This window comes from Nelumbo nucifera, chromosome 3, assembly GCF_055504915.1.
Source record: "Nelumbo nucifera cultivar China Antique chromosome 3, China Antique-T2T, whole genome shotgun sequence".
Lineage (NCBI taxonomy): Eukaryota > Viridiplantae > Streptophyta > Magnoliopsida > Proteales > Nelumbonaceae > Nelumbo > Nelumbo nucifera.
Window position 1 is genome coordinate 39,230,372 of NC_142651.1, and position 15,807 is coordinate 39,246,178.

Here is a 15,807-nt window from a genome sequence, read left to right on the forward strand (position 1 = left end):
CAGCTCAATGGATGTCCTCAGAGTACCCTCTCCGCCTCCTCGTGCTGGCGAGTTCGCTCTTATGCTCCGATGGTCAAGATGGCGATGTATTGTGCAGTGTCGCATTTAGCCCTTAGACGCTTCTAGCTCGGGCGAATAAATCGGGCCAACACCAACAAACCAACTGAACTAAGTCACTTTGGGCTAGTGACCTATAAGGAACTACTCCCTTCACCGAACCGACCTCGATTTGGGAGTGGGTGCAATTGATGATGGGTGATTTAGCCCTCTAGTGACATTGTGCCACGTGGCAGCCTTAAACCGTTGCTTAACACCTCTGCATCATGTAGGCACCTCGGACCAAGTTACCAATCACAGGACTAGGTCTCCCATGGCAAGACCAAGTCGGCCATCACAAGACTAGGTTGCCCATCACAAGACCAGGTTGCCCATTGTAGGACTAGGTTGGCTATCTCAGGACCAGGTCGGCCATTATAGGACCAAGTTGCCTTTCGTAGGACCATGCCCCCCATTGTAGGACCAGGTTGCCCATTGTAGGACTAGGTTGCCTATCGCAGGACTTGGTCGGCCATCACAAGACCAGGTCACCCATTGTAGGATGAAGTCGACCATCATAGGACTAGATCACCCATCGCATGACCAAGTAGCCCATCGTAGGACTAGGTCGTCCATCATAGGATTGAGCTAGGGACTTTGGCATGAGGGGTGACCTCTCTTCATTGACCTAGTAGAAGCGCAGTTGGCAACCTATAGGACATGATGGCTGACCCCATCATGAGTAGGCTATCGTCTCTAAATCCTCTAGGATCATGTCACCCCATTGAAGGAGCTGTCTCCTGCCCCACTTGCTTCGGAGGCAACCGGGTGAGCTCTATCGCTTTATGCAGAACCACCTTTGAGCAAGGTGGGCTGGTAAGTCACATCCCCCCGGAGATTTTCGCCACGGCAACCTGCGCCTATATAAAGGCGTCCTAGTGATCAGAGAAGGTACGCACGATCTAGTATTCACATCTCTCTAGTTCTCTCAAAACTCTTTGTTGATTTAAGCATCAGAGTGCCCACCCCGGGTAAAGCAACCTGAGTACTCTGATACTGTTCTTTTGCAGCTGAACCCAACACAATCACTAGCCCGACATCCGAGCTGTCCTCCAATAGGGAACTACTAGATCGTGCAACATCAATTGTGAATTGTGGTTAACTTGTTTCCTAATAGGTCACGATCTCTTCCTAAGTTTTTAGCAAAAAAGAGGAAATAACCATACTAAGTGCCAACTCCATGGACTTTGGGCTTCTAGAGGGAATCTTGCTCCCCCTCTAGAATTGATCCCTTAGGGTAATGGAGCACAAAGAGGTCACATGACGTGACATAACATTAATTTAGTATATACATAAAGAGAGAGATTTGTGTATTAATAATATGTAAACATGTCTTTATATATATGCAAGTACTTATGTATACATATATACGTGTATGTGCTTATATGCATGTAATGTATATATGCAACTATGCATCCCTAAAATGTTCGCCTTGCATTATGCATATATCTATCTATCAATGTACATGTATGTATATATCCATCTACCTATCTATGTATATTTAAGGATGTATGTGTATATTTAAGTATGTATGTGATAATGCTAAAACAGAATTGACCTAAACCTTTGAGGTCAAGAGATGAGAACATGCGGATGTGGCAATTGGAAGTGGAGAAGTCGGGCCAACTCGAACCTAAAACGATCTCAAACTTCGGGTTGGGGACTAACCCGGCCCGACTTGCAGTCCGCCAGTCCCTAGTCTCAGCAGTTTAGAAAACAGAAAGAGTTCATTACTCATTAGTAGGGTTTTCAAAATTACATTCCGCGTCCGCTTCTTCTCTCTCTCCTGTTTCTTCGCTGTCTCTCTAGGGTTTTCAAATATTGTCACTCGAGAGACGCCCTTGACCGTGTAGAAGGATACTCGATTCATTAAGTAAGTTCTCATCTGAAAATCCATTGTTTTTGCACATAATTTCAATTATCGATTTGAATTTTTCATAAGAGCCACTATTTTTGTAATATCGCCTATGTTGTCTCGACTTAGGGTTTAACGTATGACATCGATTTGGTCTCTGAATTAGGGTTTATTTTTTTCGGGGTCCTAAGAGGTTTTTGAAGTCCAGGGGTTTTGATGTTAGGGTTTTGAACGTTTGGTGGCGATGTGTTAGGGAAAACAAATTGACCTTTTTGTGTGGCTGCCTCGTTGGTAGTCGTTTTAGGTTTGAAATAGCAAATAATCAATGCCCGTAAAAGGTATAGTCCAAGTTGAATCTATTTATTCTTTTTTGTTTCTTCTAACAGAGTAGAACTTAGATTTGAGAGCTTTTTATCCCGCTCTCTGATACCAGTAATCGTCTTGATTGGGATTGTGTATTCTGATCTGGTTTTGGTGATTTAGTCACAAGTATTGATTTTCAGATTTTAATTTGTAGAAAAAACTGATAGGCTGAAACGTCATAGAAAGAGTTCATTAGCATTATTGAACTCTTCCTCTTCTATTTTTTCTATATTATTTTTTCTTTCTTTTCAAAACTATCCAGATCTATGATCTTTTATGATTCTGACATATTTCCACTTGTACGATCAAATATTAAAATGGGTATTCTTTTCAATGGAGAAATGTAGTTTTTCTCAAGTTTTGTGATTTGGACAGACCCTTGGTTGAGTTTTCCTGGAGTGATTGACTTCGTTAACTAGCATGGAACATTTTTGTTTTCTTTTTGGATAAGTAATGAGTGGCTTTTGTCAAGCCTTCCTTATTAGTTTTGCATCTGTGCTTTTACAGATACAATATGGCAATGGAAGTCACTCAGGTTCTCTTGAATGCCCAAGCAGTTGATGGCACAGTACGGAAGCATGCAGAAGAAAGCCTGAAGCAGTTTCAGGAGCAAAACCTTCCTAGCTTTTTGCTATCCCTCTCTGGGGAATTGGCAAATGATGATAAGCCTGTTGATAGCCGTAAGTTAGCTGGTTTGATCCTCAAGAATGCCTTGGATGCCAAAGAGCAACATAGGAAGTTTGAGCTTGTTCAAAGATGGTTGTCCTTGGACTCATCTGTGAAAGCCCAAATCAAAACTTGCTTGTTACAGACCCTTTCTTCTCCTGTACCTGATGCTCGGTCTACCGCATCCCAAGTCATTGCAAAGATTGCTGGAATTGAGTTGCCGCATAATCAATGGCCTGAGCTGATAGATGCTCTCTTGGCAAACAATATCCATCAGGTTCCTGATCATGTCAAGCAGGCTACACTTGAGACTCTAGGGTATTTGTGTGAAGAAGTCTCTCCAGATGTTGTAGATCAAGATAAAGTAAATAAGATACTTACAGCTGTGGTTCAGGGTATGAATGCTTCTGAAGGGAACAATGATATCAGGCTTGCTGCCACAAGAGCATTGTATAATTCTCTGGGATTTGCTCAGGCTAATTTCACCAATGATATGGAGCGCGACTATATCATGAAAGTTGTCTGTGAGGCAACTTTGTCCCCAGAGCTAAAGATTAGGCAAGCAGCTTTTGAGTGTCTGGTTTCTATTTCCTCGACCTATTACGACAAGTTATCTCCTTATATGCAGGCCATTTTTAACATTACAGCAAAAGCTGTGAGGGAAGACGAGGAGCCTGTTGCTCTTCAAGCTGTTGAGTTTTGGAGTTCAATTTGTGATGAGGAGATAGACATCTTAGAGGAATATGGAGGTGATTTAAGCGGTGACTCTGAAACTACTTGCTTTTATTTTATTAAGCAGGCTCTCCCTGCTCTTGTGCCTATGTTATTGGAGACACTCCTTAAGCAAGAAGAGGATCAGGATCAGGATGAAGGGGCATGGAACCTTGCCATGGCTGGGGGTACATGTTTGGGTTTGGTTGCAAGGACTGTGGGAGATGATATTGTTCCACTTGTTATGCCTTTTATTGAAGAGAACATAACAAAACCAGATTGGCGACAGAGGGAGGCAGCCACTTATGCTTTTGGTTCCATCTTGGAGGGTCCAACGCCAGAGAAGCTTACATCTATCGTTAATGTTGCTCTAAACTTTATGCTCAGTGCATTGACTAAGGACCCAAACAACCATGTGAAGGACACTACTGCATGGACCCTTGGAAGAATTTTTGAATTCCTTCATGGCTCGACAATGGAGACACCTATCATTACCCATGCAAACTGTCAACAGATTATAACAGTGCTACTTCAGAGCATGAAAGATGCTCCGAATGTTGCTGAGAAAGCATGTGGTGCTCTATATTTCCTAGCCCAAGGTTATGAGGATGCAGGCTCATCATCCTCCCCACTAACACCTTTTTTCCAGGAAATTGTTCAGGCCCTTCTTAATGTGACACATAGAGAAGATGCTGGAGAATCTCGCCTCCGGACTGCTGCTTATGAAACTCTAAATGAAGTTGTTAGGTGTTCAACAGATGAGACAGCTCCGTTGGTGGTGCAATTAGTTCCTCTCATAATGATGGAACTCCATCAGACACTAGAGGCCCAGAAACTTTCATTTGATGAAAGGGAAAAGCAGAATGAATTGCAAGGTCTTCTCTGTGGGTGCCTGCAGGTCATTATACAGAAGTTGGGGGCCTCTGAGCCAACAAAGTATGTCTTCATGCAATACGCTGATCAGATGATGAGCCTTTTCTTGAGGGTTTTTGCTTGCAGAAGCGCCACTGTACATGAAGAGGCCATGCTTGCCATTGGAGCCTTTGCTTATGCAACAGGCCAGGAATTTGCCAAGTACATGCAAGAATTTTACAAGTATTTAGAAATGGGTCTTCAGAATTTTGAGGAGTATCAGGTCTGTGCTGTCACAGTTGGTGTAGTTGGGGATCTATGCAGGGCATTGGAGGATAAGATACTTCCGTACTGTGACGGGATCATGACACAACTCCTGAAGGATTTGTCTAGCAATCAGTTGCATCGGACTGTGAAGCCTCCTATCTTCTCATGCTTTGGTGACATTGCCCTGGCGATTGGAGAAAATTTTGAGAAGTACTTGATGTATGCGATGCCCATGCTCCAGAGTGCAGCCGAACTGTCTGTCCATGCATCTGGTGCTGATGATGAAATAATAGAGTACACCAATCTTCTAAGGAATGGGATCTTGGAAGCATACTCGGGGGTTTTCCAAGGCTTCAAGAATTCTCCCAAGACACAACTGCTGATGCCCTATGCCCCTCACATCATCCAGTTCTTGGACAGCTTGTACATGGAGAAAGACATGTGAGTTTTATTGGGGGCCTTGCATATCGGTTTCATGTTTCCTTCATTTCTTCAATCTTTAGTTACTAACCATTTTATTTGTTTATTTATTTATTTGCAGGGACGATACAGTGACTAAGACGGCAATTGGAGTACTGGGAGATCTAGCTGATACACTGGGTAGTAATGCAGCTTCCTTGATTCAGCAGTCTGTCTCAAGCAGAGACTTTTTAAATGAATGCTTGTCATCTGATGACCATTTGATTAAAGAATCTGCCGAGTGGGCCAAGTTGGCCATCAGTCGAGCCATGTCTGTTTGAGGCTGCTGGAAGTCGGTATTTTTCGGAAGTCCCTGCATGCATTTGGGTGTGTTGAGTTGGGGTCCAGGATTGCATACCATGTTTTTGGGTTGTCACCATTTTCACACTACAGTAATTGGGGTCGTTGTCCACTAGCTCTTGTCTCAGCACCATGGAGTCGGTCAGTGGGTGTTTTTTAGTTTGCGTGGAGAATGTGGGTGGTTATGACCCACTTAGCCTATGATAACTTTGCAGAAGTGGGCAAGCCTACCCTAACGGAAGAAATACATAAAAACGTTAAAAAGAAAAAAAAAGGTGTGGGAGGAATGGGGGAGGGGGTGATAGAGCTGTGAAATGTCGAGGAAACACATCCTTGACTGTGGCATTAGTCATTACCACCACAATGTCCGAACTGGTTCTATTTGAAATTGCATCTTCTAAAGACCCCTCCCAATTAGCTGGTTCCTTCCTATGCGCAAACAACTGGAAGGCTTCAGTGTTTGGAGTGGATTACACCCAAAACACTATTCAGGTGTTGTTTCATTTAAAGACACCCCAAGAGAGGAATATTCAAAATTTGCTTATTGATTTGCATCATTTCATCTCTACCCCCTTTAAAATTTTTGTCTCGAGTCCTGCATCAAGTTGTCCGTCTGTCTTAAGTTGGTCCGGTAGCATTTCCCCTCTTGCCTTATTTTTATTTTTATTTTTTTTGTATACTCAATATGTGCGGCTCGGAATCGTCCACAATTTTAGGGCATTTATTATCCACTGTTGATCATATTTCATGATTATCCTCACTTTTTGCCTAGTAAGTTAATGTCAAATATACATGCATTCCATTTTGCCCTTTGTTTCTCTTTTTGCCATTATATATTTTTTTTCATTCTTAGTTTTGTGGGTCAATTATCTTCAATTCATTGCTGTGTGAAATGTAATCATCATGATTACTATCATGGAAGGTAATGGAATGTACAGGCATATTAGGAGTTCCATGACATGAAAATGTCTGGAAAGAGGGTTGGCGTGGTCCCTTCTTGATAGGGGTTGTGTATCTTTTTGTAATATTGTTTGTCGTATTCTGGTATAAAGCATATACAAAAATATTTTTTGAGTGAAGGTAACCCACCATCGAACCTTTGCTGCTGTGTTCGTTTGCTTTGTTAATTCAAGGTTTTTCTTTTCTCTACAAAAAAATAGTGAAGAGAAATTTACGCTCTCTCTCTCGGACATATCATGGCCATTCCTTCTTTATTTAGTAAGCGTAAACATGCAAAATTTGTACTTGTATACAAGGCCTGCGTACTGGATAAAACATATCTAGATACAAGATGAGCGGCCATATTGTCCGACTTGGGAGTACATCTCCACTGAAGAACGGGATATGATGGAGGAACTTGAAGCGCTGGGCACTTGGTTTGGATTGAATTGTGTTGGGTAGCAAGAAGACAAGCAGGAGAGAAGAAGAAAAGAAATTAGCCCGGGGGACCATCACTGCAAGTAATTTCTGATGGTCTTCATGTTGCGCTCCCATAACGTCTCCCAAGTCCCATCGACCATGTGTATGCATGTTTAGGAAAATTGCCAGTTTTGAGAGCATACTCGATCTGCGTAGTCGTAGGGGTGCTTGACATGCTTTAGAAATAGGTGGGTCACACAATTGGATGGGTTGTTGATTTAGAAATAGAAATTGCCACCTCTACTTTAAACCTTGTTGATACCATAATAATAATATAGTCTAAACCCCACCAATAAACAAAATGCCATATGTCATGTTTTACTTTTAAGCATTAGTGGCAAACTTTTAAGCACTAGTAAGTGCACTTGACAATTTTTTCTGATGATGACAATAATAGTAAATAATGCATATTCAAAATCTTCTAGTTTTTTTTTTTTTTATATTTTTATGGCTATAAGTATTATTCTTATTTGTCACACTTATTTTTGTTTAATATGATGAATATATGATATTAGAGATGTGACTAAATGTTTTTACAATTTTTTTTGTATTTTATACTTTTGTGTGTTTTTATCTTTTATCTTTTATTATTATTATTATTTAATTATGACATCAAAGATATTTTATGAGAGGGAATTGAATGATGAGAAATATTGTAGTTTAAATTATATTTGGTGCCCTCACAATTAGAGATAGACTAAATTCAAAAATAGGGTATTCTAGTTATGAATAGGATTTAATGAATGTTAATAAGAATTAACACCTTAAATACAAGGCATAATTAGAGGCATTTAAATGAGAAGAGTGGTTGTTCCAATTACATTTCTATCATTATAATTAGAGAGGAACCAAATTCAAAAACTGGGATATTTAACTCAAGGTAAGTTTGATTTGTTATTTGAAGAGATTGACAATAAAAATTTTGGTTTGATAGCTTGTGAGCCTGGTTCGATTAACATATACATACATTATAGAATATAAAAATATATTCATTTTCGAGTTTTTGAACCAACCTTGAGCTCATTGAATATTTAATTGAATTGAGCTTGAACTCGAGCCTAATAGTATTTTAGTCAAATTGACCTAAGACATGCAGAAGTTTGGCTCGACTCAGCTCAATTGCACCCCTAATTTCACTCTTTAATGTGTATTTCTATATTGTTGCAATTTGAAGTTTTGAACATGGGTTCAATTATGATGCCATAAAGACATGATACCTAATAAACTTATAACCAATCGACTGACATCATAAAAGTAGGAACCAATTAGGTGGGTTTTCACTAAAATTTAGGGGCAGGATAGTTGCTTTTAGTTCTATGGGCTCAGTTTAGGTATACAAATATAAATATGTAGAGTGCAAAATCTTGTATTTTGTATGTATTTGTATTGTATATATTTATATTTGTACTCTTTCAAACCGAGCATAAAAGATAAAAAAAAAGTTGATTAGAATTGTGACAAATCATTTGCTTAGCTTGATTGATTGCAATATCCAATCAGATCCAGATCTTCTACATTGGGGAAATCATGGTCAATCCAAGGCAAGTATTTGCAACTATTTTTAATATAGGGAATTTGCTTAGTGTAATGGTAAAATCTCGGACTGACAATAGCCTGACAACGTAGGTTCAATATGAAATGGATGGGTTAAATTTGGTTAAAGGCAACCTAAGACCGGGATGGAAAGGTGTATTTGGTTGGACTTGGGCAGTTTGTTCAGGTTTGAATGTGTCTTTTCAATCATGTTTTGCAGTGGCTTTTTTTTTTTATTTTAAATTTAAATTTAAATTTTGGCTGCATAATAAGATAAGATACAAGTACAAAATTGTAAAACCAAAGTAAAACTATTTACGAGGAAGGGGCTCTTTTTTACATGGGATGGGACGTTAATGCTACCTCATCTAACACTCAAAACTTTTTTAGAAAAAACTAAAAACCTTATCATTTACCATATAAAAAATAATAACTTGCAAGATTGGTCCATTCTTGGGAATGCTTTTAGGTTCAGTTTAAAAAGAGTATAAATATAAATATGTAGAGTATAAATATATATAAAATAATATAAAAAAATGTATTACAAGATTTTGCATTTTATGGGAAAATCTATGATACGAAAGAGATATATGGTATGGAAAGAGTTTTGATCGATGAAAAGTTTAAAACCCATTCATGATTTTTGATAAATAACACCTTATTTTGTATTATATTTATGATTCAAAGTTGTTTTTTAGATATCATATATTTGTGGAATCCGCACTCTATGGATATTTATATTGGTACTCCTTTCAAATTAAACCTTAGTTACATGGTGAATTTGGAAATTGGATTGCATTAATATAACCAAAAACTTGAGGAGCAAAGTGAGTAGGGGAACCGTTTAGGACATGGGAGGGGAGGGCTTCCTTGGTGATTGAGCTTTCTTCTTGACTGCACGGCTTTTCAAGTGACTGCATATAAAAACCTACAGCCAGGGTTGTAAAAGTTATAATCTAATTTATATACTTAAAAGTATTTGTGGGGGGGTGTAAGGTCGATGGCCGAACATTCGGAAAATGGAATTTAACGCCTACACATTTAGGAAATGGAATTTTCGCGTAAAGAGAGCATGTGGAACGAGGGCTGGTTTTTATTCGTGCGGTTACACTGTACGTGTGACAAAAGTATGTAATCTTGAGTTTCGTTTTGCTTTTTCCGAGAGCATCATTTGTAAAAAAAAACCATAAAGCTGCCCATCAATTACTTCCTATCAACCGATCAACTATCTGATACACTGTCATTATATGTTAAATTGTTAATGCTTGACGCCTTCACCTGCTGGTACCGGTAAGAACGTAATAGTTACAAATGTCATCCTGACGATCTCGTTCCCGACGTCTACCGAACTGTTGTTGTGTTGATCCATCTGACAAAGTAGTTCAGGGGCCGAAATTATTCCCAAAGGAAAAGAAAGGGTGAGAGTGAGACCTGGGAGTTACAGCGACGCAGAGAGAGAGAGAGAGAGAGAGAGAGATGGCGGTCATGGAGAAGCTGAAAATGTTCGTCGTTCAAGAGCCCGTGGTCGCAGCTTCGTGCCTTATCGCTGGTGTCGGTAAGTATTTCACCTCTTTCAAACTCTAATTTCAACATTTGTACCTTTTTTCTTATCTCTCTCGATTTTGTTCATTAATTGTCGTTTGCTTAAGTTTTCTTCCTCCTGTAGATTTTGGTATAATTCAATTAACATGTAGGAATATGTAAGATGAATAATAGCATATTCTCTTTTTCAGTATGTAGATGAATCGGGTTTTGATTCCTCTTTTTTCGACTTTTCCCAGTCGATTCGATTTTCTAAACTATTATTAGGGTTTTCCCTCCCATTAGGGGTTCATTATACCCATGCTCTCTCGGGTTTTAAGTTTCTCCGGTCCTATTGTTAAATTACGACGAAGCACATCAGCTCTTGCAATATTTATTGTTAGGTTTCTTCCAAAACTACGTTTTTTTTTTGCTTGAAAATGTAGTGTTTCTGTTACGATCCATTTGTCCCACATCGGTAGTATGGGATGCTAACGTGAGATATCCCACATCGGTAGTATGGGATGCTGTTGTGGGGTATATATATGCTCGGGTTCCCTCCCTCTAACAGTTAGCTTTTAGGGGCGAGTTCTCCAGGAACGTATAAGTTTCTTCCCATTAATGCATGAGGGCAATAAGCGATAGTAGCTTACTTGATGCCATTTGACAGCAAGTACTATAAGTTTTATTACACTTAGCAACAAGGTTGTTTTCTAAAGCTGTTGTTTAGGACTTAGGAGGTCATGATATCATAAAGGCATAAACACCATCTTTGAAGTAGCCTAGGGGATATTTGTGCTTTCATAAATGTCCCCCAAGTGGAGCTTTTCCTAAAGAATGACTGAATTGTTTGGTTTCTAAAGGCTCCAACAACCAAGCATCGTAAAGATATGCTTAATGAAAACTAAAATAAAATATTTCATTCAAGTGGTTTCCACATCTCATATGGAGTATTATTCCAGGTGGAGGAAACCTAGCAGTGCATTTAGGAAAGCATAATGCAAAAATGTAATTGGAATCTCTATGTTGTATGAAGGAGAAGCAACATTACATGCATTAGGTTCTAAGTTGAAGTTTGCTCAATGATAAGCAAATGTCATCTAACCTGTGAAGTCAAGGTGTTAGCTAGCCTACTCTCACTTTCATCTAGGAAATGACTTATGTGGGCCATGCACCCAAAATGATCATAGGGCTTTAAGTGGATTAGATCCAGAGTGGGGCTACCTAGATCTCAATCCAATCCCATTAATAATCGGATTCAATTATATCTGTTGGATCCAACTAGGACTTGGATCTGATCTAGATATTATATATCACTAATAAATTAAAGTAAAGAATGTTTAGAACATCATGCATTCTTAATAACATGAACTAAAATTTGACTATGATGTCATTATCCTTAGTAAAATGAATTACATTTTAACTTCCAGAAAACTTCCTAACACACTCGATAAAACGTACACCTACTAAATCTGCCTTGCTAATGAACATGATCAGTTTTATATAAATATATGTATATACACTGATATTATCAGATTTGGGTCTTGATTGGATTGGGCTGGACCCAATTCTGATTCAATTATAAATGGATCTTATAATTGGACATGGGTGGTGTTTCATCAGATCAATCCTCTGATAGCTTATACTATCTACCGGGTTCAGGTTGTAGAAGTGCCAAAAAGAGTTAGGACTTCTATGATGAGGTGGTGGTGAAGCCCAGCGGTAGAGGAGCTTGTAGTACTAGAGGTAGGGGTAGAAGAGGTAGAGGAAGATCAGCAACTACTGGCTAGTCATTTTTTGGCTGAAATGTTTTCAGTGTATACTGTTGAGTTTTTGGCTACTCACTTACTGGGCTTCAGTGTGCTTGATGTTGTCTTGAGGAGTTGTGTGTACTCTAGTTCTGGTTTTGGCCGTTCATTCTCTTAGTCTGGGTGGTTGTTTTAGGGCCTAGTCCTGATTCTATGTTGGAGTGGGTTTAGGCCCTTTTATGGAGTTTTGGTTTTGGTCTTTTTTGGTTTGAGGCCTCGAGCCTCCCTTTGTATACACCTTGTATACTTTTTTCAATAAATAATACCTTACCTTTTTTAGAGAAAAAGGATCTTATATTTGAGATTTGAATCTGGTTTAATCAGATCAGATTTTGGATTTGGACTTGGACGATCAGATACCATTGACATCCCTAATGGTCACCTAGGGATGATTGGACACCTTGAAACAAGATCAATGTTGATGAGAAAATATTTTCTTTTTTATGTTTTAGTGAATTATGCAATAAGCATAGTTGTCAAGGCGACGCCTAGGCGACAAGGTGCCCTTTGAGGCTTGCCTCGCCTAATCGCCAAACAGTTTTGTACTATGTATTATAAAATACTTTTTTGACATTATAATTATAAAATAGGCACTATTAAACTAAAATATTCATTTTGTGTGTTTATATACTAATTTCTTTTTATTATTTTCTTATTTGTTAGGGTTTAATCAATATAAACATTTCTAAATGCTGTATTAAACCCCCAAAGACTTTAAAACCTGAACCAATAAGTAAGGAAGAACTTAAAATTTTGTCTACTACTATAACAAAAATAAGGGTTCAGCCCCTATATTTTTTGAAATTTCTTTTCCTTCATCTTTTTCTTCTCATGAATACGTTGATCTTCTATACTTTAACACATGAACTCTATACTTTTCTTATGAAAATTATGAATAATTATTAAGAAAATATGGTTATACCTAGGGAACTACCATAGGATCTATGTTTTCTACATAAAAAATCCATCGCTTAGGCGACTAGGCGACAAGGCATCCCCTTGTTGCCTAGCCTCGCCTTGGCGCCTTGAAAACTATGGGAATAAGTTAATTATACTAGATCATTCTACATATACATGAGAGGAGATGTAACGCAGGACTAAATTTACACCCCTTCCCAGCTCAAAAGAAAAAAGAAGAAAATAAAAGACCAGAGCACAAGATGCTAGGATTTTGAAGGAGAAAATAGTAGAAAAGGGGACTAAGAGAGAAGCAGCCTCAATGATCAAGGGCCATGCTATTATAGGGAGGGAGTGGGTTTGTTATATCAATTGTTAACTTAGGTTTGAGAAGTTAGGCAGTTATTATAAATTGGGCAAAATCCAATATAAGGATGTGTATAGGGCTGATGTAGCCTGCAGGATGACTGGATGAACATGTCTGATCTGGTGGGTCCCTTATATGATGAACTGTTCAGATTGGCTGTAAGATTACTCCACATGGTAAAGCAGGCAGGGTTTTCTAGGGTTTCCCTACTTGACCCAATTGAGAAGCCTGTTTAGTGAAGTGTTTTGTCCCTCTTACCATTTAATGTATTAGTTCTTTGGTTTTGTATAAATATGGGATTTTAGTTATTGCCCAAATCAATTGTTGTTTGGTTTTCTTATCTCCTATGTACCTTGTCTAGAGAGACAAATGCTTAATCATTTTGACTCTATGTAGCAGATGATGTGATTTTAAGATTATGTGGTTCATTCCCTCTTATTTTGGGCTTTTGGCAGCTTCCCCATCTTTTCCACCTTCATCGGTTGATTTTCCATCATATTTGCAGCCTGATTCATGGCTTCACTGTGATGAAATTGAACTTCATTTATTTAAAGCAAAATTTCAGACTGCTGCTATGGCAGTGGTTAGCTACTTGAGGAGATTTAAGGTCCAGAGAGGTGCAAAATAAAACATACTTCCCTGATTCTTATATCCATTAGCAAATATGGTTCTAGATGCTTCAATATTTGTTTAATAAAAAAAAAGATGATTCAATATTTCAAGAACAAAAATTATTATTTTCTTTTGTGAAGTTTCCATCTGATCTATAGTTGCTTCTAGTTGATGCTTCCCTCATGGTTGGGTGGTATATACATGATAGCATGTTGAGTGTTGGAAGGTTGCACATCTTCCTCTCCATTGGATGATCCTTTGCTTCAAAAAAGGTTGTTGTTCCTGGGTGGTTGCACAGAGAACAAAGGAGGTTCACTTGTCTTCCAACATAAATGTCAACCTCAGTTGGTTTTTCCATCAGCCATCTGATAATTTTTTGACTGGAAGATGATTGGCAATTTGTTATGATGCCAGAACACTGTTTTGCATAATATGCTCAAAATATGGCAATACATGATCAATCTCACTTTCTGAAAACAAGCAAATTTATGCTTTGTGGAGCTGCATTAAAGTGGATATACATTGAAAAGCTTCTTGTTTTTCCCACATCACCAAAAGTATGCATAATTTTATTTCTAATCCTTCTCTTTAAATTTCCAATCAAATTCAAACCAACACATGTAAGGGCTAGGTCATTATGAAGGAGATGTTATTATTATTATTATTCTTATTATTATTATTTTGAAATCTGAGGTATTGTATTCAATTATAACAGTCAAAGGGATTACATTGCTTACCAATGTACAGCAAAGCAATGTACAATGGGTATATACAAAAAAGAAAAGAAACATCAAAAAGTATTGCTGCTCACAAAAAGGGTTTCAGCATCAAAACAATAAAATAAAATAAAAGAGAACTATGTGGCACCTCCTTAAAGATTATGTGGATTGCAAACCATAAGCACAAGGTACCTTTGATTCTCCTCATTATTGTTTCCTCAGACCTCACTTTATTTTCAAAATTCAACAAAGCATATTTTGATTGATATGAATCCTAATTAGAATTACCTTGTCATGTGGACGTCCATAACAAGTGTACAGTAGCTCATCTATATGATCCCTGAAAGATGTGAAACCAGAGATGATTCCTGGAATGGCTTTTATGAAACACCAGCATTTTATGCCAGTATAGTTGTTTGTAAGATGACAAGTAGTATTTGTGCCCAATTAGTTAGTTTAAATAACTTGTTTGGTGGGATTTGTTCATCTAATCTGGTCATTCATTTGAATTTCAGGCCTCTTCCTTCCAGCTGTGGTCAGGCCTATCTTGGATTCCTTTGAAACATCTAAGCAGGTATCACATCCTGCTTTAGGTGATGTAAGTATTTAAGTTCTTAATCAAAGTGTTCATCCACATTACTCATCTTTAGAATTTGTTTTCATTTGTCCTAATTTGATAAATTGGCTGTTCAAGACGTCTGACATGATTGAAATGCTCATCTAAATGCTATGTAATTTGTCTTTGTATGAAGTATAAATTGTAAGAAACTGCAACTCCAATGCTTGTACCTTAGATAAGCATCGGAATTTAATGCTTGATTTGGTCACAAGCCTTTCAACTTCTACAATGTTAAACATTTTATTTTACTAAAATATACTGTTTCGCAAGAGATGTGTTTAGTTATAGGTAATTAATTACTTTCTGATTATATCTTTGCAGGTGGTTGCAGGAATGACAGGTAAAAAACAGTAGCTGAGGCATTTCGGTCCTAATCACTTATGGAATAAACCTTTTTTGTGCTCTTCCGCTCTTCATAACTGCATGATCATGTAGATTGTTGCACATTTCCATTTTGTATTTCATGTTTGTTTCTTTCTCATTTTTTGGCAAGCATGTCAATGAATGCAAACCTTGAACTAAGTTCTGATCCTTTTTTTAAACCCTTTATATTGCTCTAGAGAATCGATTGGAGTGAATGCATCTAGTACATGCCCTCTACTATTGAACTCATTTGATCTAATACTTCTATGAGGTGTCCTGTTTCAATCTTTGGTATCAGGAAAGGCAACTGAATAATGGTAGGGTTACACGTACAAGAAAAAGCAAGCTATTCAACAAGGGAGTTAGGATTTCCTGCACTC

The 15,807-nt window shown here is 38.1% G+C and overlaps 2 protein-coding genes across 2 annotated transcripts; both read left to right on the forward strand.

Moving 5' to 3' along the window:
- Positions 1 to 1,810: 1,810 nt before the first annotated feature.
- Positions 1,811 to 6,648, forward strand: LOC104604047 (importin subunit beta-1-like). Its single transcript, XM_010268269.3, has 3 exons — positions 1,811 to 1,969; positions 2,822 to 5,251; positions 5,352 to 6,648. The coding sequence occupies exons 2-3, from the start codon at positions 2,829 to 2,831 to the stop codon at positions 5,548 to 5,550; spliced, it is 2,622 nt and encodes an 873-aa protein (XP_010266571.2). The 5' UTR covers positions 1,811 to 1,969; positions 2,822 to 2,828; the 3' UTR covers positions 5,551 to 6,648.
- A 2,973-nt stretch (positions 6,649 to 9,621) lies between these two features.
- Positions 9,622 to 15,586, forward strand: LOC104604046 (uncharacterized). Its single transcript, XM_010268268.3, has 3 exons — positions 9,622 to 10,076; positions 14,961 to 15,043; positions 15,386 to 15,586. The coding sequence occupies exons 1-3, from the start codon at positions 9,998 to 10,000 to the stop codon at positions 15,416 to 15,418; spliced, it is 195 nt and encodes a 64-aa protein (XP_010266570.1). The 5' UTR covers positions 9,622 to 9,997; the 3' UTR covers positions 15,419 to 15,586.
- The last annotated feature ends 221 nt before the right edge of the window (positions 15,587 to 15,807 follow it).